Source organism: Brachyhypopomus gauderio, chromosome 14, assembly GCF_052324685.1.
Source record: "Brachyhypopomus gauderio isolate BG-103 chromosome 14, BGAUD_0.2, whole genome shotgun sequence".
Taxonomy (NCBI): domain Eukaryota; kingdom Metazoa; phylum Chordata; class Actinopteri; order Gymnotiformes; family Hypopomidae; genus Brachyhypopomus; species Brachyhypopomus gauderio.
Window position 1 is genome coordinate 10,119,404 of NC_135224.1, and position 27,101 is coordinate 10,146,504.

Consider the following 27,101-nt stretch of genomic DNA (forward strand, 5'->3'; position numbering starts at 1 on the left):
ATATGGAGCTATTTGAGGCTAAGCTTACACAAGCCACGTAGCTAAAAAGCCCCACACACTATTGTACTATGCTACTAACTACTCAGGACAGCAACCGATGTACTGAATCACAGAACAATAAATAAACTTTATGCTGCTGTGAAATTCACTCACAGAAGCACATGCACACAAACTCGTGCACACACACACACACACACACACACACACACACACACACACACACACACACACACACACACACACACACACTCTCTCATGAAGCTACGAATGAGGCAAAACTACCAAAGTCACTAAATGACCACTGTGTGAATGTTCAGATGCACTCATACCACAGACAATAAAAGCGTTGGTTTGTGGGTTGAATTAGTAAGACCTAAAATCTACGTCTGCGCATAAGGACAGTCGTCTGCGCATAAGGGCATTAGTCTGCAGCCTTGGTCCTCAGCTGTAACTGCTGGAAGCACATTAGATGGTCAGCTGGTAAACATCAGACATACTGTGCAGGCCTAGCCTGAGGTAACGCTTGTTGTTTCTGGGATAAAAACTAAAAATATGTCGCAGAACCTCGTGTCGGTGCTTCTGTGCTGCCCTTTCTCAGGTATTACCAGCATTTCTGTGAACATCACCTTGCAAGGCAAAGGACCATCTGACAGGTCCACCCCTGCCTACTTCTCGTCACTTTACTAGCTGTCATAGATGTAGATTTTTAGGCTGTTCCAACTGTAAACACCAACAGGGTCGGTATAAAAAATATGTTCTTGCCAAAGCTCTGAGAGAAAACCCTGTTTTGGAGCCAAGGCTTTAGTGAAGTAGTTGTCCATCATCTTCCAATGTTTTAGGTATGCTATAGTAATTGGCGAGGCCATTGTAGAGGGAACACTTAAACAGTACACGAAAGCAGACATTAGAGTTAACTGTGCTACCCGATGGCAGGTCTTCAAAATGCCTCTTCTAGCTTAAGATCTATAAAAAAAAGCTATGTAAAAAAGCTACCATTGGTAAGATCAGAGGTGGATATTGGGAGATTCAGATATGGTAGTATCACAATACCAACATTTCTTTATGTTATCATATGGTATGAATGGTATTTTAACCCATTCTAATGGCCACATTAACAAACATCATGTCCACATATCTGCTCCTTACATAATCAAGCCCTGACTGATATAATCTGATGTAACCTAAACATGGAGCATGCAGATTACATGATTAAGATCAACACCTTCCGCCTGCCTGGACCAATAACCTGCCTGATCATTTAATAAGGAAGGACATACATGGCCAGGTAAATAATACATTTATAAAATGTTTTTTAAAATGCTTTTAATAGTATTATTATTATTCTCTGATCATATCAGCGCTATAAATGTCCCAAACGAATACATTCGTATTAGGACAGCACAATATGGACATGTATATGTATATAACGATTTTGTATATTGATTATGATTGGCTTTCTCAAAAAACAGACTGGTGAGTGTCAATAACGCAACTGCTAAAACTGCGATAATGACTTACAGCTGCTATACTGAGCAGCCTTACCTCTCATTCCTGCTTACAGGGAGGAGCCTTATGTTTATGTGAAGCTCATTACTGTGTAAATCAGTGCGACTAAATCTCTCTTGTACATAGCTGTGGCTGTGCGAGACTAAATCTCTCTTGTACCTAGCTGTGGCTGTGCGAGACTAAACCTCTCTTGTACATAGCTGTGGCTGTGCGAGACTAAACCTCTCTTGTACATAGCTGTGGCTGTGCGAGACTAAACCTCTCTTGTACATAGCTGTGGCTGTGCGAGACTAAATCTCTCTTGTACATAGCTGTGGCTGTGCGAGACTAAACCTCTCTTGTACATAGCTGTGGCTGTGCGAGACTAAATCTCTCTTGTACATAGCTGTGGCTGTGCGAGACTAAACCTCTCTTGTACATAGCTGTGGCAGCGCGAGAGCTGCGAGTCACTCCATTTGGCATGAACAACGCTCCAGGTTTCACTATCCCATGCCCACACAGTGTCTAGGAGTACTGCCCACTAGTCACAACCCCCACACCAACAGAGCTCATGAATCACGAAGACGAGGGAAAGAGGGAGAGGCGAGTCAGGCTCTTTGACTGCCTTCCAAAGACGTTCGACTGCGTATTAGTCCTGTCAGTTTTCCCCTTTTGAAAAAAATCCTTCAAGCTTATCATTATTCCTTTCAGTCCTTCCAAAGAACGGCCTGGACTAAGGATAGAGATACTGTAACGTAATTCCCGTTAGAAAGGACATCTGTGTAGATTTTTGGGTTAAGGATATTCAGCAGCCTTAGTCACAGGCAAAGATTAAACTCAGCTGGGGTTTTGGGCTCAACAAAGCCCTGGAGCGGGGCTGCCCGACTCGGTTGACGAGTGTTGGCTGTATCCCAGGGCCCCTCTCAGCTGGGCAACAGTTCAGCTGCTCCATCACTCAGAGTTGGACACCAGCTGGATCCTTCACACAGAGACTGGAGCAGCTGCCTATTTTACCGTTTGGTAATAACCACATACCTGGTCTTGCAGTTCTAACTGGCTCTAATGGTCATGAGCAAATTTAGCTCAGCCGAAACGTCATGGCAAAATGAATCACGAGTTTTACTGCTGGCTGTTCAGGTGACTAAGGGCCAACAGATGTACTTTTTCCACTTTTATTTACCTACCTACATACCTCTGAGCTGACAATTTTTAGATGTTGATGGTGTAGAGATGGACGACTAGATGTTTTCTCCAGTGTTGACATTTGTGCGTGGGCTACGTTACATTGCCATGCAGACATTCTAGGGCAGGATGCACTTGAAATTCCCTATTGCCTCTTTGCACTTTTCTCTACACCAATTTCTCCACTCATTTACATACCATTCAACCATCAAACGTCCAGTCCAGGATGCACCTCTATAGTACAAAACCACCATCTTGTAATTAGACTAATGGACTAAACATACAAGTGACCATATAGACACTGATCTGCTTACCAAGTAATGAATAATGATAATTGGTTAGACGGAGCAGTTAGCAGAGTTCTAACAAAGTAATAAGGGGTAAGCAGATATTGTTTGAATTGACATATTAACTCGCATCTATCACATACTCCATAGTAACAAAGCCATTAAGACATGGTAAAATTAGTGGGTAAAGTTATTTGCCGTGTGTCTAAAAGACTCTGATGAGTCATTAAAAAAAAAACAGTGGCGTCTGCTCCTCTTTCAGCGCTATCAAACGAAACTGCTGCCTCACTGATTTGAGCTTCCAGTAATCCTCTTTATATGTCTGTAGATTCTAAAATGGCTCCTAACAGACCGGCCAGCAAGAAACGGGGTGGGTGGGGGAGGGGAGGGGGGTGGGGTACTTACGGCTGTCGTAGCAGATGTTGCCCAGGGCCCGACCCGTCTGCAGCAGAACCTCCTGGTCTTTGCAGTTGAGCAGCTGCACCAGAGGGGGTATTAGCCCCGCCTCCACACAGGGACTCCGCATAAACTCTGGGGGAGATACGCAAGCCCTTCAAATGAAGATCTCCCCTCATCCAGGTTACTGAACTGTCTAATAGTACATGAAGGTGACTGGATTTGTAGTACAATTTTGAAGACAATTCACTGCTCATCTCTGAAGCTTCCTCATTTCCTGTTGAAGGAATCCATGAAAACATCCAAAATGATGTTAAATGCAAACTCTTACAGATGTCTAGAAATTTAATTCTCAATTTGCACCTGTAATTTGATATATACGGATATATATTCAGGCACTACACTATATTTGAGCAATAATTTGCTAAGATCTTTATTAGAGACAGATGGCCCACAAGCTCTGAAAACAACCAGCCAGCTAACAGCAGTGTGTACGCACGCGTGTGTGTGTGTGTGTAGCATGTATCTGGTACAGCAGATTTCTTTGAAAAGAAGGTCACTTTTACTGGGCAGATTTCAAGTACCTTCTCAAATGGGACGCCAATTATAGCGCCTTTAAAAAACCGCTCACCGATGTCCCGAAAGTACTAATGTCTCCTGTGGGCGGAGCATGCATATTGCCAGCAGAATATGGCTAGGCACATCAGCAGAAAAGTGCCACAATGGCGCCAAAACAGCAGGCTAACGCCATTCGCTCGCCCATTCATAATTGTCTTTTTACCTTTAGCAAAAAGTCCTTTCTCTTCCAACCTCTCGTGGCGTACATTTGCGAAGGCGTGGTTTAATGAAACACTTGTATAATTATCCTAAAAGCACTGAGTGACTTGGAGCACTGACTCGACAGAATCGAGGCTTTATGGGTTTTGCAGGCTGGCAGGAATTGTGGAAGATGAAGACGAAGGCCGGACATTGAGTTACATGCTGCCTGAGGTAAACATGGCGGTACTTTTATGGAGATTTTTTTTGCCCTCAGATGAACATCAGTCTGATAGATAATAACCTTTTAACAATAAGTCATTACTCACGAAAAGTCTTTCTAACAAACAAAAAATGCACAAAAACTGAAAGCAGGGATAGAACCCACTAAGGAACACGGGAGTCTCATATTGTTTTGAGACTACAGACTTATACAGTTAATGGGATATCCCAAACCATCATTCCTTATTCACCTAGTATTGGATGACTCTTGTAGTCTCATTTTTTTGAGACTGCAGACTCATACATTTAAAAGGACATCACAAACCCATCATTCCATAACCACTTTGGATTTGATGACTCTACAAAACTAAATTACGGCCTGATTGCATTCATGACACAATGACACATTTCAATATAATATAAATGTGAATGCATGTAAAAAAAAAAAAAGGGAGGTAATGGTTTAAGGTGTAGCTCGATACGTGAAATCTCTGATATTCCACGTGCAACGATTAAAGAAATAAATGCTGTAGTCAAGCTACAGATGCTAATGCCAGGGAAACAGAAGGAGTCACTTCAGATCACTCCTTCTGTTAGCCAGCCAAGCGCCATGTTGTGTGACAACAGGAGGACCAACATTGTTTACTAGCAGTGGAGCTGGCAACCACAACACAGGTGAGCTGCAGGGGGGACACAGCTGTACCACAAATCAAAAGTATATTTTTGCATTTAATCTTTTTTATATTTGATTAGTGAATACATGAAGCAACGTTGAATGTGAGAAATTAATAGTAGGCTAACATTTACAACGTTTATGGTATCCCCAGCTGCGAGTCATTTTAATTAAAAGTACTATAGTGCTATTAAAGGTGATGTAAGCAGTTTTGCTGTCTTGATATGCTGACAGAAATCAATAAAACAGATGCTCTGAAAAACAGATTGTCACTGTTCTGAGCTCTGTAATCAGCAACTGACACAGTTTAGCTGTACTTAATCGATGAGAAATCCTTTCTAGAGGGAGTTGGTTCTTCCTGCCTGTCAATATTGTACATGAGACATTTTGGAAGATGTTGTTTCTTTGAAAGGAAGAGGTGACCCCCTTCATGGACTGGAAAAAGAAATATCACCAAACACTGCTTAGTACAGTATCTTTGATGAAAGTTCTGATCTAGAAATAACTTCCCAACAATCAAAATAAATAAGATAATGAGAAGCGTACTGCACAGATCCTCGTCGTCTACATGACATTAATAGGAGAGAGCCAAGAAGGAAGAGAGATTATTAAAACAGCAGGATCCAGTCCAGACAGATGGATGAGGGTATGAAACACAAATAAGATGGTGGGTGTGTGTGTGTGTGTGTGTGTGTGTGTGTGTGTGTGTGTGTGTGTGTGTGTGTGTGTGTGTGTGTGTGTGTGTGTGTGTGTGCACGCGCATTAAGCATTCTCACCATTTTTCGCCACCTCTGCTATGATGTTGGCTACTTTTGGTGTGCAGGAGTTCTGTGTAGCCAGTAATGAAGGCATCATAGGGAGAACACCCATCTCCTGGATTTTTTCACTTGCTTCCACATCTGTTAATAAAGTGTATGAATGGATTAGCAAAACTGACATTTAATTGATTGCAAATCAATATTATGGTCTCTCCTCCTAATCCCAGAATTTACTGAAAATTTGTTTTATTACTTATTAAATCACTAAAATAAACCATGTCAATTTCCTAAAAGTCAATTCAATGTAATATTTTAAGTTCTTGCTACATACACAATGAGGTATACAGAAAATTTGAAACTGAAGATAGATGGTACACCACATCAATTGTCACGGCAGCCATAAAGCCATTGAGACATAGTATATTTTCAGTTTATCAACGAGTTTTGTTAAAGGGATATAGGCAAATAAAGACACCTCATTATATTATTTCAATATTGACTGAAACAAAGAAGTAAACTTTAACTCTGTTGTGCATCAAGGTTGGAAAACCATCAAGTTGGTAATATTTCAGCATTTATTTAAATATCCTATCAGTAATTAATTAATGAATAAGACGAATGTATTTAATATAAAAGAAAGTGTTCACCCACTGAATTCAAATCATTAGTTAGGCTGTAGACTTATCCTGTCATATGGGTTGGAAGGTCTAAAGGCTATAGCTATTGTCTTACTTAATATACTTTCTTATAATCACTACTCTGCTATGATCTGCTGCATCCAAGTTAGAGAGCAACAGAGAACTAAAAGATAGTGATTCTTAATTCTTGAAATATTATAATATTATGAACACCAAAACAAAATGAGTAGTTTAGATTCATGTATATCTTGTAGCTACCAGTGCTAGTTTTTAAAACGTTCATGCTAATGGGTATCTTTATTTTTGTACTCAGGTCTACAACAATTTAAATTCAGGGGCACTGACCATAAAACTTGTCTAGTGACTTTAGTCTCCTTTTATGTAATAAAGTGAAAGTGAATTTAACCAAGGTTCCCATGTATGCTTGACTGGAAAACGATACCAAAATCAGACTGCAAGCTCATCCAGTTTTTAGTCTGCCAGAGAGTAAACCATATGTACCAGTTTCCATATTTCATTTGTAAGTATCCCAGCATTCTTTATGCCAGATGTTTAAAATTATAGATTAGAATGCTAGCACAGCCTTACTTTAAAACAAAACATGGGCAGTGATTTAGAATAGTCAGATGGTCACTAATTTAAATTCTTGCAGTATTTGATAATATTGTTTATTGGCCCAAGGCTAACTCCTAGTAATTATATTCCCAGCAGGGTAAACACAGACCATATTATAAAGATCCCTGATGTTCAGGTATGAAATTTTCTATCCATATTTTCACAGCAATGACATTTTCAGAGGCTGACAGGCTGTTCATTGTCCAAGCCTGTGAGATTGATAATGCAGAATATAACTGGATGGTGACATATCTGCAATTTGCCTGTAAGGCTACCATTACTAAACACACTCAGGGATATTTCAGTCTTATGGAGCACTAAAGACTTACTAATTGCTGTCAGGTTCTTCAAGTATAGTTTAAGGTATCAAAAGAGTTCAAAGTTGAACTTGCCTGAAAACCAATTCCACACCTCAAATACCTATGTCCATAAACAGATTACAAACACCAAAAAGTAAACCAACAATATTTGGTAATTTTGTAAATTAACAGTTTTCTTAGCATAAGTTAATAATTGTAGTTCAAATTATAACTAAACGCCACAAAGTCATATTAATATGGTGTTGACAGCTGAAATTAACAAAAATATTCCTTGCAGGATTTGAAACTGTGTAGGACATTTTTTATTACTTGTGTAGTCTACCAAGTAATAAGCCTGCCCCGGTAAAGATCACTTACATACATTTACATCAAACATGTTTCTGTGGTACACTATTTTCTTGTCATATTTTCCTTATAATCTGGTAATTTCAAGTTCCCACACAGCTGTGTGGAGTCTTTGGGCAAGGACAGTATAAATTCACCACAACTAGCCATGACCTCTGTTTTGTAGAAGAAAATAAACTTCTAGGTTTTAGGTTTTTTTTCCCCATTCACTCCAGCTCAATGCCTAAACACTTCAGTGGCAGGAACTGAACGTGGGCTGGTTCACAAGGCAGCAGTGGGTGTGGCCGGCGTGCATGAGTGACGGGGCTGACACCACTCCCCCTTCCTCGACACACTCCAGCAGATTCTTGGTAATTTGTGAACGTCCCCTGCATCACTACAGCAGCACCTCTCAAGCCCACAGAAAGAGCAGCACATCAATTAGTTGAGCTTGAGCCTTGAGCGTTCAACCATTACACTCATCAAAGCAGCACACAGACGAGAACACACTACAGCGGGTGAAGAATCTATGGGAGATGTTCAAGCGTCTGCATTCTCTTCCACTACTCCCCCCCCCCCCCCCAAAAAAAAAGATCTCCATTATAGTTAAGGCTTAATAAAGACTGTTATGACATCATTCATCAGGATCAGGTATCAGGAAAGTGTTCATCCGACACATTTTTTTTTCCCAAACACTGGCATTCAATCTGCCATATACTGGATCCTGCTCCTAATTTGTCCTCAATCTTAAACAAGATAAGTAAAGGAATTAGAGCATTGGCTACTCTCATAAGAAAAATAATGTGTCAATGATGGAGCCAGTCGGGCTTACTGTTGTGGGCCAAGGCTTTCAGCAGGCAGTCCAGGCAGCTCTCAACACTGTCCGAGGTGCCGTCTGCTGAGGAGAGCTTCAGTGTTTTCAGGGCTTCGCTGAGGTTATCTGCTGGGAGAACACAGCATAGCAAAGTCCAGAGTTCACAAAAAGCACACGTTCGAAGCACACTGTGCACGAAACGCCCTAAAAGACGTTATTGTTACGCTGGTCGTCAGCTGTGATATAGGATGTGGCAGCATCTATATAAAAATCTTTGAATGATTTCCAAATGAGACCAGGAACATCTGAGACCACCACTAATCTAACCCACCATGACGTCCGGCTACATCAGATCACAGAGGAGTGCTTTAGGAGCTGCCCTGTGTCACAAATCTAGGTTCTTCCAGTTAGCACGGCAGCCCTGCTCATGTCACCCAAGGCCTGAGGTCATGTGAATTAAAGTCAGCGGCAATGCTGGAGTCCAGTTTTACAGAAAGTCACTGCAGGTGAATGTTAAGTATTGGTGCCTATTAAAGGGTCTCTAGGACAGCAGGGATACTCAGCAGTTAAAGAGGATGGGCTGCGATTCAAACGGTTCGCCACACTGCATTATTCCACAGAACAATCCTGGCTGAAAGCCTTGAGCCTCTACTGAAGCTGCATCATTCTCACCGGGGGCTAGCTATCTTGAATAAAACTAATCTCAGACTTGACTAAATAATCAAGTACATAAACAAATGAGTGGTACGACCATGGCCATATGGGAAGGAGGTGACTCTTGGCAGATAAAGGAAGAGAACACACTTGAAAATGGATCATTGTACCACTTTCTGATGAAAACAAATGAGCATTGGCAGCCATTTGTGTCGGCCTTACAAATCTCCACTTTATAACTGCTGGCTTGATGTGGAAGACACTTATGCAGCATGCCGACATAATATGAACACTTACTGGTCAGTACTAACCTTTGTTTTCTTCTTCTAAGAACGATGACAGGCTACTCAATTGTTCATTACCACTCAATTTAAATAAGCTTAAAAAACTATACAACCTAGAGGAGTTCAAGTTCAGTTCAAGACTATCTAGGGCTGGGCAATACCACCAAAACATCATATCCTGATATAGGTGATTTCATATGCAGATAATGATCCATATCATGATACAGCACTTTTTCTGTAAATACAATTAAAATTTTGTTCATATATAATTACCACAAGAAATGACCTACAGTTGTGATCAAATTTATTCAACCCCCAATGCTGCGAAGGGTTTTATGGAATTCAGTGCACATTTGTAATTGTGTTCATAATGAAATCTTACAAGGACTTGTTAAAGAACTAAATGCAACTAAGATAGCATCAATTTTTTTTGTCATAAAGTATTAAATGGCCTTTTTGTGATTTCTTCATTGACACAATTATTCAACCCCTTTACGATTACCACTCCTAAGAACAGAGGTTCATTCCAGTGTTTTCCATCAGGTTTTGAAAACATCTGTGGATGTCAACAAGCAGCAATCAAGCATGATAAGCACCAATTAGGCAGATTTAAAAGGACTGTGATACTCAGCTCCTTCTAGACATCTACTGGTGTGTTTCCAAGCATGGTGAAGGCAAGAGAATGGTCCCAGAAGACAAGAGAAGAGGTTATTGCTCTTCACAAGAATGGCAATGGATATAAAAAGATTGCGAAGTTGTTAAATATTCCAAGAGACACTATCGGAAGTATCATTCGCAAGTTCAAGTTAAAGGGCACAGTGGAAACGTTACCTGGTCGTGGCAGAAAGAAGATCCTGACCGCGACTGCTGTGCGCTACCTGAAGCGTAATGTGGAGAAAAATCCCCGCGTGACTGCTAAGGAACTGAAAAAAGACCTGTCAGATGTGGGCACTGAAGTTTCAGCTCAGACAATAAGGCGCGCACTGCATAACGAAGACCTCCATGCCAGAACGCCCAGACGCACCCCCTTGCTGACTCCAAAGAACAAGAAAAGTCGACTGCAGTATGCCAAAAGTCATGTGGACAAGCCACAAAGGTTTTGGAACAGGTTTTGGAAACTAAATTAGAACTGTTTGGGACAATGGACCAGCGCTATGTTTGGAGAAGGAAGAACCAGGCTTATGAACAAAAGAACACCTTGCCTACTGTGAAGCATGGCGGGGGGTCAATTATGCTTTGGGGCTGTTTTGCTTCTAATGGTACAGGAAAGCTTCAACGTGTGCAGGGTACCATGAATTCCCTTCAGTACCAGGAGATCTTGGAGGAAAATGTGATGGAGTCAGTCACAAACCTGCGGCTTGGGAGACGTTGGACCTTCCAACAGGACAATGATCCGAAGCACACATCCAAGTCCACTAGAGCATGGTTGAACATGAAAGGCTGGAACATTCTAGAGTGGCCATCGCAATCACCAGACTTAAATCCAATTGAGAACCTCTGGTGGGACTTAAAGAAGGCAGTTGCAGTGCGCAAGCCTAAGAATGTGACTGAACTGGAGGCTTTTGCCCATGAAGAATGGGCTAAGATACCCATAGGTCGCTGCAAGACACTTGTGTCAAGCTATGCTTCACGCTTGAAAGCTGTCATAACTGGAAAAGGATGTTGTACTAAGTACTAAAAAATAATGTCACTAGGGGGTTGAATAAAACTGATAATGATGTGAGCACAGTAAAGACATTTGTGGTTATTCCATCATAAATATTATGTTATGTTTGTCTAATTTATAAGTGCCTCTTTGATATAATTGTAAATAAGATGACTGAAATGATCAAAATCAATGTCAAACTGGCCAAAACACTTTATTTCAGTGGGGGTTGAATAAATTTGATCACAACTGTATTTTGTAACAGTGAGCTAGCTAGTTAAATTGCTGGCTATTTGCTAGGGAATGAGGGAACTCGTTTTATCACATGGCCTAACTACCTGAACACACAGGTGTCATTACTGAATACTCGAACATGGTCAATGTCAAGTTTGTTGGCATAACAGACAAAAATGCTGACCCAATGTTCAATGCAAACCCCACATTCACTGAAAACGTTCAATGTCTGACTATTCTTGGCTTCCCTTCTTTGAAATCATCAGACCTGCCACAGAGATTCATTATTCAGCAGTCTGCACCCATGTTTGTTTGTGTTGCCATAACGCAAAGCATCATTAACATGATGAAAAATATTGCTGTAAAGCGTGTGATTTGTGACACTATGGGAAAAAAGGTACAGCATGATATGAAACAAAAGCCTTTTTTCTGTGGTCACACTATTTATAATGTCATATCGCACAGCCTATGTCTATAAAGTACACTTTAGTACACATGTGGCCTTACCGAAATTAACACCTGAATAGTTTTTGTTGGCATAACATGCAAAAGTGCTGGGGAAAAAAAAGAAACTTAAGAAACTGTGACTCAAGCCACATTCATTTAACAATTATCATGTTTAGCTGTGCCAGACTGGCTGGAAGCCATGACAGCATAAAGAAGATCCCGTTCAACCCCGACAGCTCTGCTGAAATTCTAAGGATGTACGCAAGCATTGTTCACACTGAAGATGGTCACCCATAATGCCTTCATCAAGGTTTCGAAAATAAAGTTTGTATTTTGAAGTTTGTAAACCAGGCCAACAGTTAAACATATCTTCTGAGAGGAACACTGAGATAAGGTGAATGTGGTTACTTTTAGTGGCCCAGATCCAAGATCTGGAAACAAGGTGACAGACTGCATGGGTGTAGGATCGGGTTGAGTGGGGTTATACGTACTGTTGTTACCATCAGCAAAAGAAGTTTGTTTGTTTCTGACATTTCTGAAACTGGGATACACACAAGAGCATTTCCATGGCCTGGTTCAACGCTTACGCTAGGGACACACTGACCCAACTACGTCAGGCCTTTGGAAACATCACAAACAACCACCATACCCTGCTCCTTTGGCTCCTGCTAGTCCTGATCAGCAGCATTTTGGCCGACTGTGCAAGTTGAATCGGCATCAACAGTCAGTCGCGAGGGAGAGCTTTCCGTTTGGCTGTTTACTATAAATTCGAAATTAAATAATACTGACATAAACTTCATATGATTTTTAGTACGTTTAGTCTACTGAGGCATTGTGAAAGGCTATTTTTTTCTTTTTTTACACAATGTTTTGTTGTGCTTTCTACCTGGAGACAAGCTGGAACATTTGTTGTTACCTTGATGTTACTATATGCAATTTTACAGAAGAAAGAAGCTTGTGAAGTGGTGGAAGTCACTCAGAACTCTGTAGCGTCGGCACCGTCAGGAAGCGACTGAGCACTTGCACACGCACAGGCTCGGGACGTACATGCATTTTCGTTCCATCGGCTGTAGTCTGTCTGGTGCGTCTATTTTGAGTGTAAATACACACAGGCGATGACAGTCAACGGTGAGCTGATGGAGACTGATCAAGAGTCGCTCGCAGTCGCCGTTTGTTCAGTGTCACTTCGGTGTGTTCGCAGTATTAAACGAGGTGACGTTCGCACCTTTATCATCAGAGCTGTCACCCAGGGACACTGCCTAATCCTCAACTACAAGTGACAGGTTGTAGGACAGTAAAAAGACACCTGGTCTCCTGTGCCAAGTTTAATAAATTAGTGATTTAAGGCCAAAAAACATCAGCCTTAGAGGAAATCAACGCAACACGATTACCTGAGGATGAGAAGGTTGTATAGTGTGTGTGCATACAAGTGAGTCTGTATGTGTGCACAAGAGACACAGACATGAACATATAAGACGGATGAATGGATGGATAGATAGATAGGAATATTAAACCACTTTGAGATCATTAAACTGAACACTGTAATTACATTTTCAGCTTCGCCAGCTTAGCAGGCAGAGACCAGTTCAACCCAGATATCAGGCATGCAGTTCTGTTTAGACAAGCTGTATCTCTAAAGACTGGAGCGCATCCCTCCATCAGAAGCACCAGCGTGGGCGTGTGTGAGTTCTCTAAAGACCCGAGCGCATCCCTCCATCAGCAGCACCAGTGTGTGTGTGTGTGTGTGTGTGTGTGTGTGTGTGTGTGTGTGTGTGTGTGTGTGTGTTCGGGGCGTAGATGACTATGACCTCTTTTCTGCCGACTCACTAAAGCCTTTCCATATTTTCACAGCTGCAGAACAGTTTCAGATTCATAATTTAATCCGTTGTCCAACATTAGACTACATTGTTTCTAAAAAAAAATGTGACGGAACACACACTAAAACGTTAAGTGTCGTGTTACCGGTACAAAACAAACGGCGGTTATTTTAGCCGCTAGGGAACATTATTTTACAACACACTGGTGCAGGCGAGAAATGTGACTTGCTGTTTTGCACGGGGTCGCACCTCTCTGCGCGGGGATGTTCTCATCAGCAACATTTTCACCCTCCACTGATGCTCTGAGATAGCAGAGAGCCATCTTCTGCACCCTCAACTCTTTTCTAATGAAAATAACCACGATGTTCCAACACATAGTGCGAATTAAACCGGTCTATAGTATGCGGTGTCAGACTGAACATGAACACCTAAACTGCTAGTTGTTGTTTTATCCTCCCTCCTCCCTTGATGGCATGACCGCCACATCCCAGAAGAAAACGGTGGGATATCTGGACCTGGTAAACTAGCTCCACTTCCTCCATGACGCGACGAGCATCCCGAACAAGTGATCATCACCAGCCGGGCTGGTACCAGAACCAGACCTCGACTAAGAGTAAAACGCACTCCTATGTCAGTGTATTTTAAATAAATGCAAACACTTACCCATTTGTCTCGGGTGTTTTCAGTCCAGTGCTCTTCGACGTATAAATGAAGAATATATATAGGCTATATATAATTTGTAATTGGTATTAGTCAGTTGGTATAGTTGAAGCTAATGGTTGTGATTTGCTTGTCAGATATCCGGGCAAGGCCCACCTTAACCCACGCTGCTCCCCGGCAGAGTAAAGACGACTACCGCATACCCCAGTGACCCTTCAACCCCCACAGCAGCTAGCGTCGAGTGCTAAATCTTAGCACCAGACTACGCTGATGTCTGCGGTTATGTAATTTTATCCGTATATGATCAAACGTACACGGACATTCAACATAAACCCACCATGCACTTCCTCTACTGGAGCAGTCTAGTTCCTAACCACTGAAACTAAGCGAGGCGAATTGCCGCCTTGCTCCAAGCTGATTGGTTCGTGTCGGGCACCGACGCTCTCGTCTCGCTTGTTGATTGGGTTAAAAGGATGTCGTGTGCTAGAATTACGCCCTTCGTGAGTTTAATCCCACCCAAAGTTAGATAGCCTGAGTGTGTGAGCAAGGACTGAGAAAACTCTCAACCAGTGATAATTAAGTAGAACATGGTCCACAAATAAAGGTGTCAAAACATTTAAGGTGTCGATCATTTCAAATGTACACGCTTTTAAAGCAAGGGTAAAGCAAAACAAAATCCTCAAAAAAAGTCTCATAAATTTTCAATTTGCACCGTAGCTACATTTGCAGTCATTATATTTTTGTTTATATAATAAACATTATTGTTGTTGCCATTTCAGAAATCATGTTAACCTGTTATTGATGATGCTGAGCCCTACACAAAATACTTCATAGAGTATTAAATACAAGCTCATTTATTATTATAGCCTACTATTCATGACATACTTGTAATTTATGACATATCCTACTATTTACGACATAGGCTATTTTCTGAACTTCACATGGCAGGTGCATTTGCATGAAGCAATTTATTAAAATGTAACCGACAAGCTCTTGATATCAGATCCAAAAAAACGATCATGTTCTGTGCTCATGCCTCGGTGGGACTATGAAATGGCGCCCCCTTACGTCTATTTAGTGCATTATCTCACGTAAATTTAGTGAAAACAAACTCTAGTAGTACATTTACAAGTTCACAGTGGCCATTCTCTAATTAATGTCAACAGTTTCAAGATAAGTGAGCACAGTAGAATGCTGTCACAGACTCCTGACCTTTAGTGTATAACACTATTGTTATCACACTGCTTTCAGAGGCAATGCTTCCCATAAATCAGGATACTTATCATAATTGCCCTCATGACCTGAAACAGGATAAAATATCATTTTGACAGAAAAATGTAATGATGTGTTTAACATATCACTTTGTGGTTGCCACTGCACTGAATATATGTGGCTGAAAAAGTGCCATATTCTATAAAAAATATGCATTCGATAAATATCACACTGTCTGTTAAGCACTGGGAAACAGTACTCCTAGATTTATTTCTAAAGCTTTTTAAACAGGGGAAGAACTGTTCACTGGGAAGATGACATTCAAAACATAACCTAGGTTTCCATAAAAGTCGGATTCACTAAAGTCTTCACAACAACCATCAACCAGTGTGGTCTGCAGTGCAGTCTAGTTTGGTTGGTCTGTGTGAGAGACAGAGATCTTCTCCTATATAACCTACCCACCGATAACATCTGCAGACCTGGATATAAACATTAAGAACATTACAACACTGTTTGTTGTAACATGCCACAGGTGTTAAACATTAGTTATCCTTGGTTAATGTGTCTCTAAATGCATTGATTCAAATACACACCACTTTAAAGGGTAAAAGTGCATCATAGAAGAAAACCAATGGCAGATGTCCTGAACATATTATCTGACACAGAAGTGGACAGTAATAAACACAGTGATCCATTCACAATGGGGATCCGTTCACAATCTGTTCACAATGGGGAAGTAACTGATAATCATACTATAATTTATACCTGTATACACACACTTTGGTTTACTTCAACAAATAAACATTCATTTGCTAGAATGTGTTAAACCTGTTGAGCCTTTTCCTACTGTTCACAGATGTGCCATCATACAATTAATATAAAAAACAAATACTAAACTCTCCCAAGATTTTGTTTTATCATATATGTCTCATGTCATAGCAGCAAATATTTTGTTTATGTATTGTTCTTATTATGCAGCGTTATATTTACAACTTTTGAATGTGATGTTTTGCACCAAAACCAGATGCTTTCATTAGCAGTTCAAATTGCACCATCTTAAAAAACTTAATTAATTCATGTTATTTTGCCTTCTATTATTCAATAACCATAATATGAAGCAATGATAATAATAATTAACAAAAGCACAGAGAAAATGGTAAACCATGGTTAGAATAGTGAGCAGTCAAAAGTAATTATTCATAGGTTTTGTGAATAAATATAGCACCTTCACGTTAGTGTCCGTAACCTGTTACAGATATCTGTAAGATACTCTGTAAGATATATCAGATACTCTGGTATTCCTCTACACTGGTAAGACAAAAACAGTGACCGGCTATAGTTTGGCATCTATTTTATTTTGCATGTTCATTCATTCAAAATATTGTTAATTGCCACAAAGCATTTATCTGCATTAGTGCATAACAACATGGCAGATTTGAGGAGGAAACTGTAGCATGTCTACTGTAAATATAGCACTGCACAATTATATCTATATTATAGAAGTCTCCCCTTTAATGTGTGGTTGTAATTAAATGTATAGATAACCGTTGTTCCTGTTGAAAATTCAGTTTTATTATTATATCAGATGGAGCATTTCTTCCACTGGAACAACTCAATCAGATTATACTTTAGAGCACCATCTAGGGTTCTTTATGTTCTACTGTCCACAAATAGTTTCTGTGAAAATATCCGTCCCAGAAGTTTGACACTCCTTTGTATAAACTTAGATAAGCACGAAGCATTTCTTAATATTTAACTCACATGTTATAAAATCATGCGTTTTTTTCTGATGAGTGTTCAAATTACAGTTACATTTCCTATCAAAACCAAATGTATTCATCAGAATTCAGATCACACTACCTGAATTATTTATTCCTTAGGTATTTTTTTCCCTTTAATCCATTCCCCAACCCAGATAACAGTATGGTTTTAAAAGGAAAAACGAGCCAAAAAAAAAAGTTTAACTAGAGAACAAAGATAACGTTTAACTGTAGTTAACATCCTGTAGTTAACAACAGTATTGTTTATAGACTGTGTGAAGAACTCGTGTGAAGAAATGCTTGGTTTACATTCATGTAACATTTAGAAGAAGATGTACCTTTAATCCCTTAGGGAAATTCCTCTCTGCATTTAACCCATTGGGAGTGAACACAGCAGGCAGCCACCTGCCACGGTGCCCGGGGATCGGCTGGGGAGTGAGGTGTCTTTCTCAAGGGCACTTCAGTCATGGTTACTGCCATTTAAATGGCAAAAACAATCACAATGAAAGGAAATACGTACAAATGTTGCAAATAGTCTTTTTTAATGTATGTCATCATAAACAAACAAACAAGCAAACAAATAAACCTATTTTCATTTAATTAGCGCGTTTGTTTAATTTGTGTTCTTTGCATTTCCTGTTGCCTAGTCATAAATATTTTGCAAACCATAAAATTCAGAAGTCAATAAACGACATATTTGCATTAGTATAGCAACAGCTTTATATTTGACGAGCCAATTGAATGATTTATAGCCTATTGGTATAGCAGTGCGGTCTTGGTCCATAGCAGTACGCTCGAGTTGTTCTTATTCGGAAGTTCGGCTCAGCTAAAACCCGACATATTAACAGTAACAGTTCTCATCTGTTTGATGTTAGACGCACTATTACAGAACAACACACACACACGCAACACATTAATACAATCACATTTAAATAAGCAAGTAAATAGCAGATGGCAAAAATGCGTAAATGGGCAGTACGTGCAATAGGGCTGGTCAAAGGCTATAACATATCAAGGTGGACGGTATTATAACCTCGTGCTGATGTGTTTTATACAGGCTTCATAAAAGCTAGCACACACACACACACACACACACACACACACACACACACACACACACACACACACACACACACACACACACACACACACACACAGGCAGTCGGAGGAGCGCCTGTCTCCCCCTCCCTGTTGGAGCTGACAGCATCCTCTTTAGAGCCACGCTGCGTTTGTAACCTCTCCACCTTCTGACAGGGTGGCACTGCGCACAGGCGGCTACAGCGTCCCTCGGTTCAACCCCGTGTTCATATCCGCCTCGGTGCCTTGTCCTGGACTACCACCATGGGTATGCTGGCGAAGAAGGAGCGGAGAGGCAGGGATGTCAAAGGCTTCCTGAAGAGGAACTGGATTCTCATAGCGACCATTGCTTCTGTGCTGTTAGGTAAGCCGAAGCGGGCTTTTGATTCAAGGCAAGGCGGATAGCTGCGTTGGTCCAGGTCTAGATTATGAGCTTTGCGGTTCTGAAACGTCGTATTGCCGTTCGGTTATTTTGTAGTCTGTGGTTTTATTGTCTGGTCTGCATCGAGCATGCAGTGACGGACAGCGGCTCGATCCTTACGCAGCTGCAGCACTGTCTGTCTCTCGCTCTCGCGCGCTGTCTCCTCGTCTATCCTCTCTCATTTTGTGTCTGTCTTGATCTTTAGCTCAGTATTTGAACAGTGCAACGTTTTAGTTTAAAAATCATTATGGGCAACAGACAAAATATAAGCAGTTTTTAAAAGATGGTAGTGTCTTCTTATACATTTGGACATGTTATTTCTTTGTCTTTTGTACCGTTTAGCTTTATAGCAGTCTATGGGACCATTGATATAAACAGTACACTGACTGTGATGCTATCATTTTTGGTATTGCCTATTTGGAAGAAAGATTGAAAGAATGTTAAACAATAATGGGTTATTCCATGTAGCCTACTCAGTGTGCATGTGTGTGTGTGTGTGTGTGTGTGTGTGTGTGTGTGTGTGTGTGTGTGTGTGTGTGTGTGTGTGTGTGTGCATGCGCACGTTCATGGCCAGGTTAGTGTCCCAGCCTCAGATCACTGTTCAGACATATTTTATAGCCACTGTCTAACAAACTCTATAGGCTGGCTCTCCAAAAGGAGATGTCCTACTCAACATCCTGCACAGCCCAACACTGAAAACTTGTGCCTGTAATATTCTACCCTGAGACTTAACTAGCAATAATTACAGCCACGGTTTAGAGTGCCTGTTGGATAAGCACTAAACCAAGGTCCAAACAATAACAATGAAAATTTTTTTACATTTGTATTTAGTGTAGTGTAGTAGTTCTGTCCTAGTGTTAAAATATATACAATCTGATAGACTAAACTAAATGTTGTGATGAGTGATGAATGATGAGTAAATTTAGCAACTGAGCGTTGGTTTGAACTGCCCTGTTGAAATCGGAATATAACAAATGCAAATGATGGCATCACTTAAACGAGATAATCGATACCAGTGAAGTACAATAACCATATAAATCACAGATAAACAACAGTTGTGAAATGTTCTGTTCAAGTACTTTGTCTTCAGACTACTTTGTCTTCCTGACCCATGCTCATGTGAGTGGATAAAAAATTGCTAAAGCTGAAGATAAAGAATATTTTGTAACATAAGAAACCACATATTTAATGAGCGGCTTTCATGTGTTACGAACTGCATCCCTCTTTGCCATGTCATACTGTTATTATTATGGATGATCTGTAAGTTGCTCAAAATTTCTGATTGCCCAACAAATCTGTAATACTGTATTTGTTAGCTTGTGTTAGATGGTCCAATTAACACTGGCCCTTTAGTAAAACTATTCACTAAAGATGCATTTTCAAAGATATAACAATGAAGCGGATCTACACTGCAGAAGAGAAATGGAACATCCCACAGAAATGTCCTATTTAATCAGTACACATAGTACAACTAATATATTATTATATTATATTTATGCACACTTATGTTAATTTGTCACTTATGTGAGTACATGCATAGGTTGGCCATGGTCTTAAATTACAATCAAATGGCTGTCATGGCCTTTGGTGTTCATTATTATACATAATCATAATAAATCGTTAGTTTGGAGCTCTTTAAATTTTAAATCACATGACAAACTGTAAACTGCATGACATTTCTGAGCACTGATCACGAGAGTCCATCATCCATCAACTCTTCCATGTTAGTCATTATCCACCACTCTCCGCATTCAATGTTTTGATCGAATGGTAGAGTCCGCTCAGTGTGGACCTGTGGGCAATTCTGGTGGCTTTGCTGTAAATAGGCAGCGGTACTGGCAAACCTGAACAGCCGTTCTCTCTTTACAAATCCCAGATCAAAGGAGGTGATATTACTCTTCTTCAGAGATCTCCAAACACAAACTGCTGTACTGCATTGATGCAAAGCAAAAAAAAAAAAATATTCTATTACTAGATAAGTAGGACCTGGACAGACCAATATGAACTGATACACTGGTTTAGAACTTGTGTTGATTACTTGTTCTCTCTCTCTCTCTCTCTCTCTCTCTCTCTCTCTCTCTCTCTCTCTCTCTCTCTCTCTCTCTCTCCGGCAAGGAATCGGCCTGGGAGTGCTGGTGCGCGAGTATGCCTCTCTCACACAGCTCGAAAAGCAATATTTTGGCTTCCCTGGGGAGATCCTGATGAGAATGTTAAAGCTGGTCATCCTTCCACTAATCATCTCCAGCATGATTACAGGTATTTGTGATTGTCTAGTAACATGACATGAATCAGTGAGACAGGAATTAAGGATGGATATAAGTCAGGATGGATGTAAGTAAGAATGGATGTACTGATAAAATACTGAGTCATGGTATGCTGAACCTCTTGTAATACCAGGGACACAGAGAGATTTGCACCGAATAAATTTACATTTTTTAAGTCTCTAATGAACATCTGTATAATGCCCTTCCCCCTCGTGCTACCCCATCAAAGAGCCTCTACCAAGTATCATGAATGTGCGTAGCTGCACCCCCGCTAGGCCACCCTCAGCCACCAGAGGGAGCCACAGAGCCTCTCCTCATTAACTGCGGATTATAAATGACATCTGTGTCCAAAGAGAACTCACAAACTGTGGCGTGACAGGTTCACACTAGTCTCTGGATGCACAGGTCTGTAGGTGGTACCTCCACCAGGTGCACTTTAGTTTCCTCAATGCTTTAAGAGCACTTAGAGCTCCTGCTTGCCCCAGAAACTGCTTGTTATACCTGCCTTATCCACTCTGTGCTGGGGTCGATCCCCTGCTGTCTGTGGGCAGCTCGTTCTGTTTATATAGGTCTCCAATACAAAGGGACCTGGGTTTGTTCCAACCTTGGTGTGAGACCTCATGCTACAGTAATTGTATGCTCCAGTAAACAGTGTTTAAATCTAGCACGTTTAAATGAATGTTGAATATCAATCTAGATTTTATCATGTAATTAAATGTTCGTATTAAATAACCGAGAAGTAACATTGTGGCTTTCTCTTTGGCAGGAGTGGCGGCTCTGGATTCTGAAGTGTCGGGCAGGATCGGTCTTCGTGCAGTAATATATTACTTCACCACCACCATAATAGCTGTCATTCTTGGTGGGCAACAGAAGAATGTCCATTCTAAAGATAGCTCCCTGGTTTTACACTTCAAAGCACCACACTGACAGCTCTCTAATCCCCAACAGGAATTGTCTTGGTAACAACTATTAAACCTGGAGTGTCTCAGTCTGCAGAAAGTATCGACAGAGCTGGAACCACTCCCAATGTGACCACTGTTGACACCCTTTTAGATCTTGTCAGGTGATCAGTCACTGTTCATCCTGTTTCCCCTTTCCCAACAAATATTACTAACAACATTTGTGTGTGATGTTTTACTGTAATTGTATACATATTCAAAATAAAGTAAAATATGAAGTGAAAGGATTCATGCTGATTATATTTTTATGTTTCCATTAGGAATATGTTTCCTGAGAATCTTGTGCAAGCATGTTTTCAGCAGGTAAATTACAGGTCTCATATTTTTTATGTAAATGAATAAACTTTGGTGAACTTTGGGCTTATTTTCCCCTCAGGGACATGCTACAATATGATATGAAGTGTTGATATCTCTCTTTCAGTACAAATCGCAACGCAAAGAGATTGAACAGGCTGTGACCAACACAAGCAGAAATCCAGTTACAGTAACTTTCCCACCTTTTACCACCGTGATGGCGACAATTGCACAGGTAAATGTGACTGGTCTAAGAAAAGCTGTTCTCTTAGTTATAGTTCTATGGTAACAATCACAACATATTAACCAGCTTTAGACCTACTGTTTCACCAGAACCTGACCAAAGACTACACTTTAGTGGGAGCGTACTCAGATGGGATCAATGTTCTGGGCCTCATTGTGTTCTGTGTGGCATTTGGCCTTGTCATTGGAAAAATGGGAGAACGTGGTCGAATCCTGCTGGAATTCTTCGATGCTTTGAATGAGGCCACTATGAGAATAGTCCAAATCATCATGTGGTCAGTACTGTCACTTACATTCAGATTTTAGTTAGTAAATTTTAGTAGTCAGATTTTATTACTAAACTTCACTTATTATTATGGATATGTTATGTTCTTGTTTGACTAGTTACCAATCTTGGTGTTTTCAAAGACTGCTTAAAGAAAGGCAATAAGACCTGATGTTGAGGGCGTGTTTGTGTTTCTTACGTTTTTTTCTTGATGTGTCATAATTATTTTTGTTTCAGTTACATGCCAGTGGGCATCCTGTTTCTGATTGCTGCTAAGATCATTGAAGTAGACGACTGGGATATCTTCAGGAAGATGGGCCTGTACATGGCCACTGTGCTGAGTGGGTGAGCCTCTGCTAACACACTAACATTCTCTTGTTGATTTTCAGTGAAGGGGGATTTACTACTGCAGTCACTGTAGCGTTTTCTTGTCCAATACTGTTTAATATGAGCCCTGTCCCTGAACAGATAAGGGCCAAGGACTTTTAAAATTGCTCAACCCGCAGATGTGGTAATAGGACCTTTTGCGGTTGTACAATCCCTTAAATTTCCTCTGACGTGAATGATGCAGCTGACTGAACACCCACGTGGAGATTCTTTAGCTCTGGCTAAATGATGTGGAAGGGAACGGGGTTCAAAAAGCGCTAATCGCTGAGTCATGCCGAGAACATTTAGATCTCCTATAGCTGAGCAGAAGATAAATCCAAACTTAACATGCCCTTGGTAAAACGAAGGATGTACTTAAAAGTGAAGCCTACCACCCCCTCCATCACATTCAGCATCCACACATTCAGTCCACTTCAGTGTCGCATTAAACATGTGACCATGTTTGAGCAATATCAATGCACTCTTTTATCTAGATGGATGGATGGATTGATGGATGGATATAGACATATATTACACATCCTTTCTCTGGCTTTACAGACTTGCTATACATGCCCTTGTATTCTTACCATTGATCTACTTGGCCTTGGTAAGAAAGAATCCTTACACATTTGCTCTGGGCATGGCACAGGCATTGGTGACGGCCCTCATGATCTCCTCAAGGTGAGTCCCAACTTATAATGTGTTGCAATGTTTTTCTGACTTGTTGACTTAGAAACACTATAGTGTGTGAGTTTGGAAACTGTAGAAATAATGAGGAAAAAAATTTAGTAAAGTTGATGTCTTGACCTATACATAAAAATGCTTACATTTGTTAAATAAATATAGTCTGTTAAATAATATATTTGAACAGATTGTACGTCAAGTAAGAATTCAATTATTATATGAAAAGCTGTGAAGTTACAGTTGCAATTCCTTTTATTTAGTTCCGCAACCTTACCAGTCACCTTCAGGTGCGCAGAGGAAAATAACAGGATCGACAAGCGGATCACACGCTTTGTTCTTCCAGTGGGTGCTACCATCAACATGGATGGTACAGCACTTTATGAGGCAGTGGCAGCCATATTTATTGCCCAGCTGAATAGTCTTGACCTTGATGCGGGAAAAATAGTGACTATTAGGTAAGTATAACTAAAAATACGAAGCATTGTGACATTGCACAATTTCTTCTTCTTTCCTCATCCTCAAAAGAGCGCTTCGGAGAAATGGTTCTAATGTATACTTTTTTGTTTCTTGTAAGCTTCCATTACATTGTCTCTAAATTACCCTCAAAGCACCAGAGGTAAAAAACAAAAAGCAAAAGTAGCAAACGTTTTGGCTAAATTACAATATTTATGGTCAATGAAAATTTTGTGTTTTTCCTCTTAAACCATCTTTGTAGGTTCTTTGCTAAAAGAACATTTAAATCACCCTCCCTCTCTAATACGTTACACTGATCATAGTGCCGCAGTGGTTTTAGGAAACTGTCCAGTTAATAATAAACAGGAAGCTACGAGAACCCAACAGTAATTTACACCATGGTATTGCAGTATCACGGCAACAGTAGCCAGCATTGGAGCTGCAGGAGTCCCAAATGCTGGACTAGTAACCATGGTGATAGTGCTGACCGCCGTGGGTCTTCCAGCCAGTGATGTCACCCTCATTGTTGCTGTGGATTGGCTGATGTGAGTACCTGTACCAGTTTTACATATTCAATCAGTTTGTTTACAGATGCTTTTGAAACTTTACTTTTTGGTAGACTCTTATCCATAGAGACTTTTTTCACTTCTCATATTTTATTGGAAAAGACGCAACATAAAATTATATCACAAATCCTGTAGTAATTCTTTAATTTAACTTTTTCAAAAATGAATCCCTAACTTGGGAATTAAGGTCAAGCAGATTTTTGTAGTTTAGTCTCCCTGTGTTCCTTCGTGATGGGGAACATAGAGGTCTCCTATACTCCAGTAATGGCACATTGTCAAACCTACTTCCTCTGTCCTTACCGTCTCTTTTAGTGACCGCTTCCGCACTATGATCAATGTCCTGGGGGACGCCTACGGTGCCGGGATAGTCCAGAAGCTCTCAAAGCGCGAGCTGGAGAGGACAGACATCACCTCCGACGTGGACGTCGCCAATCCCTTCGCCCTGGAGACCACTCTTGATGATGAAGAGTGCGAGAAGAAGTCCTACGTAAATGGAGGTTTCACCGTAGACAAGAGTGATGCGATTTCCTTCACCGAGACCTCACAGTTCTAGTTGCACACCGTCATGGCTGTGCAGTCAGTAATGGAAGACTGGGAGTGAATCACCTCTAGAGGTGTTCATGGGGTGTATAGCATTCATGAAATCAGTGCCATTATGAAGGGAGGGCGGGGACTCATTTCAGAGGACATGTCTGATCGCAGACATTATCAGTAGCTGCCATCACTGTCCTCCCTCCACATTTCCTCTATTGCTGTGCCATTGAGTTGAATACAACTGCTACTTTGATCGTGCCAACAGAAAAAGGCATTCATGGAAGTGAGGAAAAGGGGGTTGTGAGTGCTTCCAAAATGCGTCGACCGGTTGCCAAGAAATATGCAAAGGCACTTTTTACACGTTTTTCTTACCTTCATTGTTTTTAGTGGTGTCACGCCATCAGTTGTTTGTGTAGATAATTCAAAAGTCTTTGTCTGATTTTGTACGTATGATGATGGAAAGAGTCACTAACATGTCAGTAAAGCAGATTTGTGTATACTGTATGTATTGCAACAAAGCGCATGTCCTTAACAAAACTATATTTCTCATGTGCAGTGTAAATACAAAGGCAGACATCAAAGCAATATGGTACTGCTCAGCGTTGTAACTGGTTTTTAGTAAGTTCCTTTAGCCTTCCTCTTTCTCTAGTTATAAAACTGGTGAGTTGTGTCTACAGTTGAGAGCCAATTTTTGTGAGCTTTGAGCATCTTGAATTTGCAACTTGTGCCAAACTTGAACATTCTGATATTGAAGGGAACAAGTAAAACCCTGCGACATTTAATGAAGTATTGCATGAAGCAATATGATGAACACCATGAGAGCGGCCTTTAAAGGGTGAATGGATCTTTGATTATCTTTTTTTTATCATTATTAATCTTCATTTTCTCCCAATAACCAGCTCTCATCGATACTATTGATCTGGGATGGTAAAGGCCAGTGCAAAGTATCTTTCTAAGCTATTACCAGGCACTATTACCACTTAAAAGGAACCATATTTTCTTTCTTTTTGTCTCCATTTTGGGCTGTAGAAGTAGAGATTTTGGGATACTTTTCACATGTGCATAGGAGCTAGAATGTGAAGTGTTATTAAAGACTGGCTCGATGTGTCCACAGTTGATTTAGCTATGTTTTTGTCAGTGCTAATTTGCTATTTCATCTGTCATTGTTTATTCACTGTTCAAGACAATTCTGTGTGCTAGATTGTAATTGGAAAGAGGACGTCGTCATTGTGACATGGTTAACATTAAATGTTGACAACCAGAGTTTATACTGTACAGTCTGTTCAAAGCACATTTCTGTCAAACTCAGTCAATTACAAACATTTTAAAATAAGCTTACAGTAAAATGCAACATTATGAATCTACAAATGAATAAAATCTAGCACATCAGAGTACCCTTTGTTGTTTTTGTGTCTTTGATTAATAGAACAGCTTTTTTTCTTGGGGTGAATTATAACTTTTACTGTAACATTTACTAAGAAAGCTCTATTAAAGGTGTGGGAGGTGAGGGTTGTTATTTTAGATATCAGGCTATATCGGTACATTAAATAAGTAAAAAACAGGCAATATAAGTTGCAGCAATGGTTAAGACTGCAGTGATCACAGGCATAGAGTAGAACATCTGTGTTCAACACATAATTTACTCGTCTCCTAGGGCAACACACATGAGAATTGCCTCCCTTGTTTGATTCCCTTCTCTTACACACAAATGTTAGTTTTTAGAGTTTCAACTAGTTATTCTATTAATATTAGAATATGATGTATGGGGAAAGACAAAGCCAAAACCTGCTTA

General features: G+C 40.4%; 2 protein-coding genes across 4 annotated transcripts in view; one reads left to right on the top strand and one right to left on the bottom strand.

The window, feature by feature from the left end:
• rap1gds1 (RAP1, GTP-GDP dissociation stimulator 1) overlaps nt 1–14,592 on the bottom strand; it is a 32,983-nt gene extending 18,391 nt beyond the window's left edge. Inside the window, exons 1-4 of one of the 3 annotated variants that reach the window (XM_076971978.1) lie at nt 14,215–14,592; nt 8,489–8,596; nt 5,778–5,900; nt 3,360–3,485 (exon numbers count right to left, since the gene is read on the bottom strand). In XM_076971978.1, the coding sequence (XP_076828093.1) occupies nt 3,360–3,485; nt 5,778–5,900; nt 8,489–8,596; nt 14,215–14,218 (361 nt within the window). In that variant the 5' untranslated portion in view covers nt 14,219–14,592. Of the gene's footprint in view, nt 1–3,359; nt 3,486–5,777; nt 5,901–8,488; nt 8,600–14,214 lie in introns of all 3 variants that reach the window. The other 2 variants (XM_076971977.1, XM_076971979.1) reach the window with 2 other exon arrangements.
• A 3,734-nt stretch (nt 14,593–18,326) lies between these two features.
• slc1a1 (solute carrier family 1 member 1) lies at nt 18,327–26,695 on the top strand. The gene is made up of 12 exons (XM_076973111.1): nt 18,327–18,624; nt 20,797–20,937; nt 21,712–21,804; nt 21,894–22,008; nt 22,165–22,207; nt 22,326–22,433; nt 22,532–22,716; nt 22,944–23,051; nt 23,631–23,753; nt 24,017–24,211; nt 24,620–24,754; nt 25,088–26,695. The coding sequence occupies exons 1-12, from the start codon at nt 18,525–18,527 to the stop codon at nt 25,326–25,328; spliced, it is 1,587 nt and encodes a 528-aa protein (XP_076829226.1). The 5' UTR covers nt 18,327–18,524; the 3' UTR covers nt 25,329–26,695.
• Nucleotides 26,696–27,101: the final 406 nt, after the last annotated feature.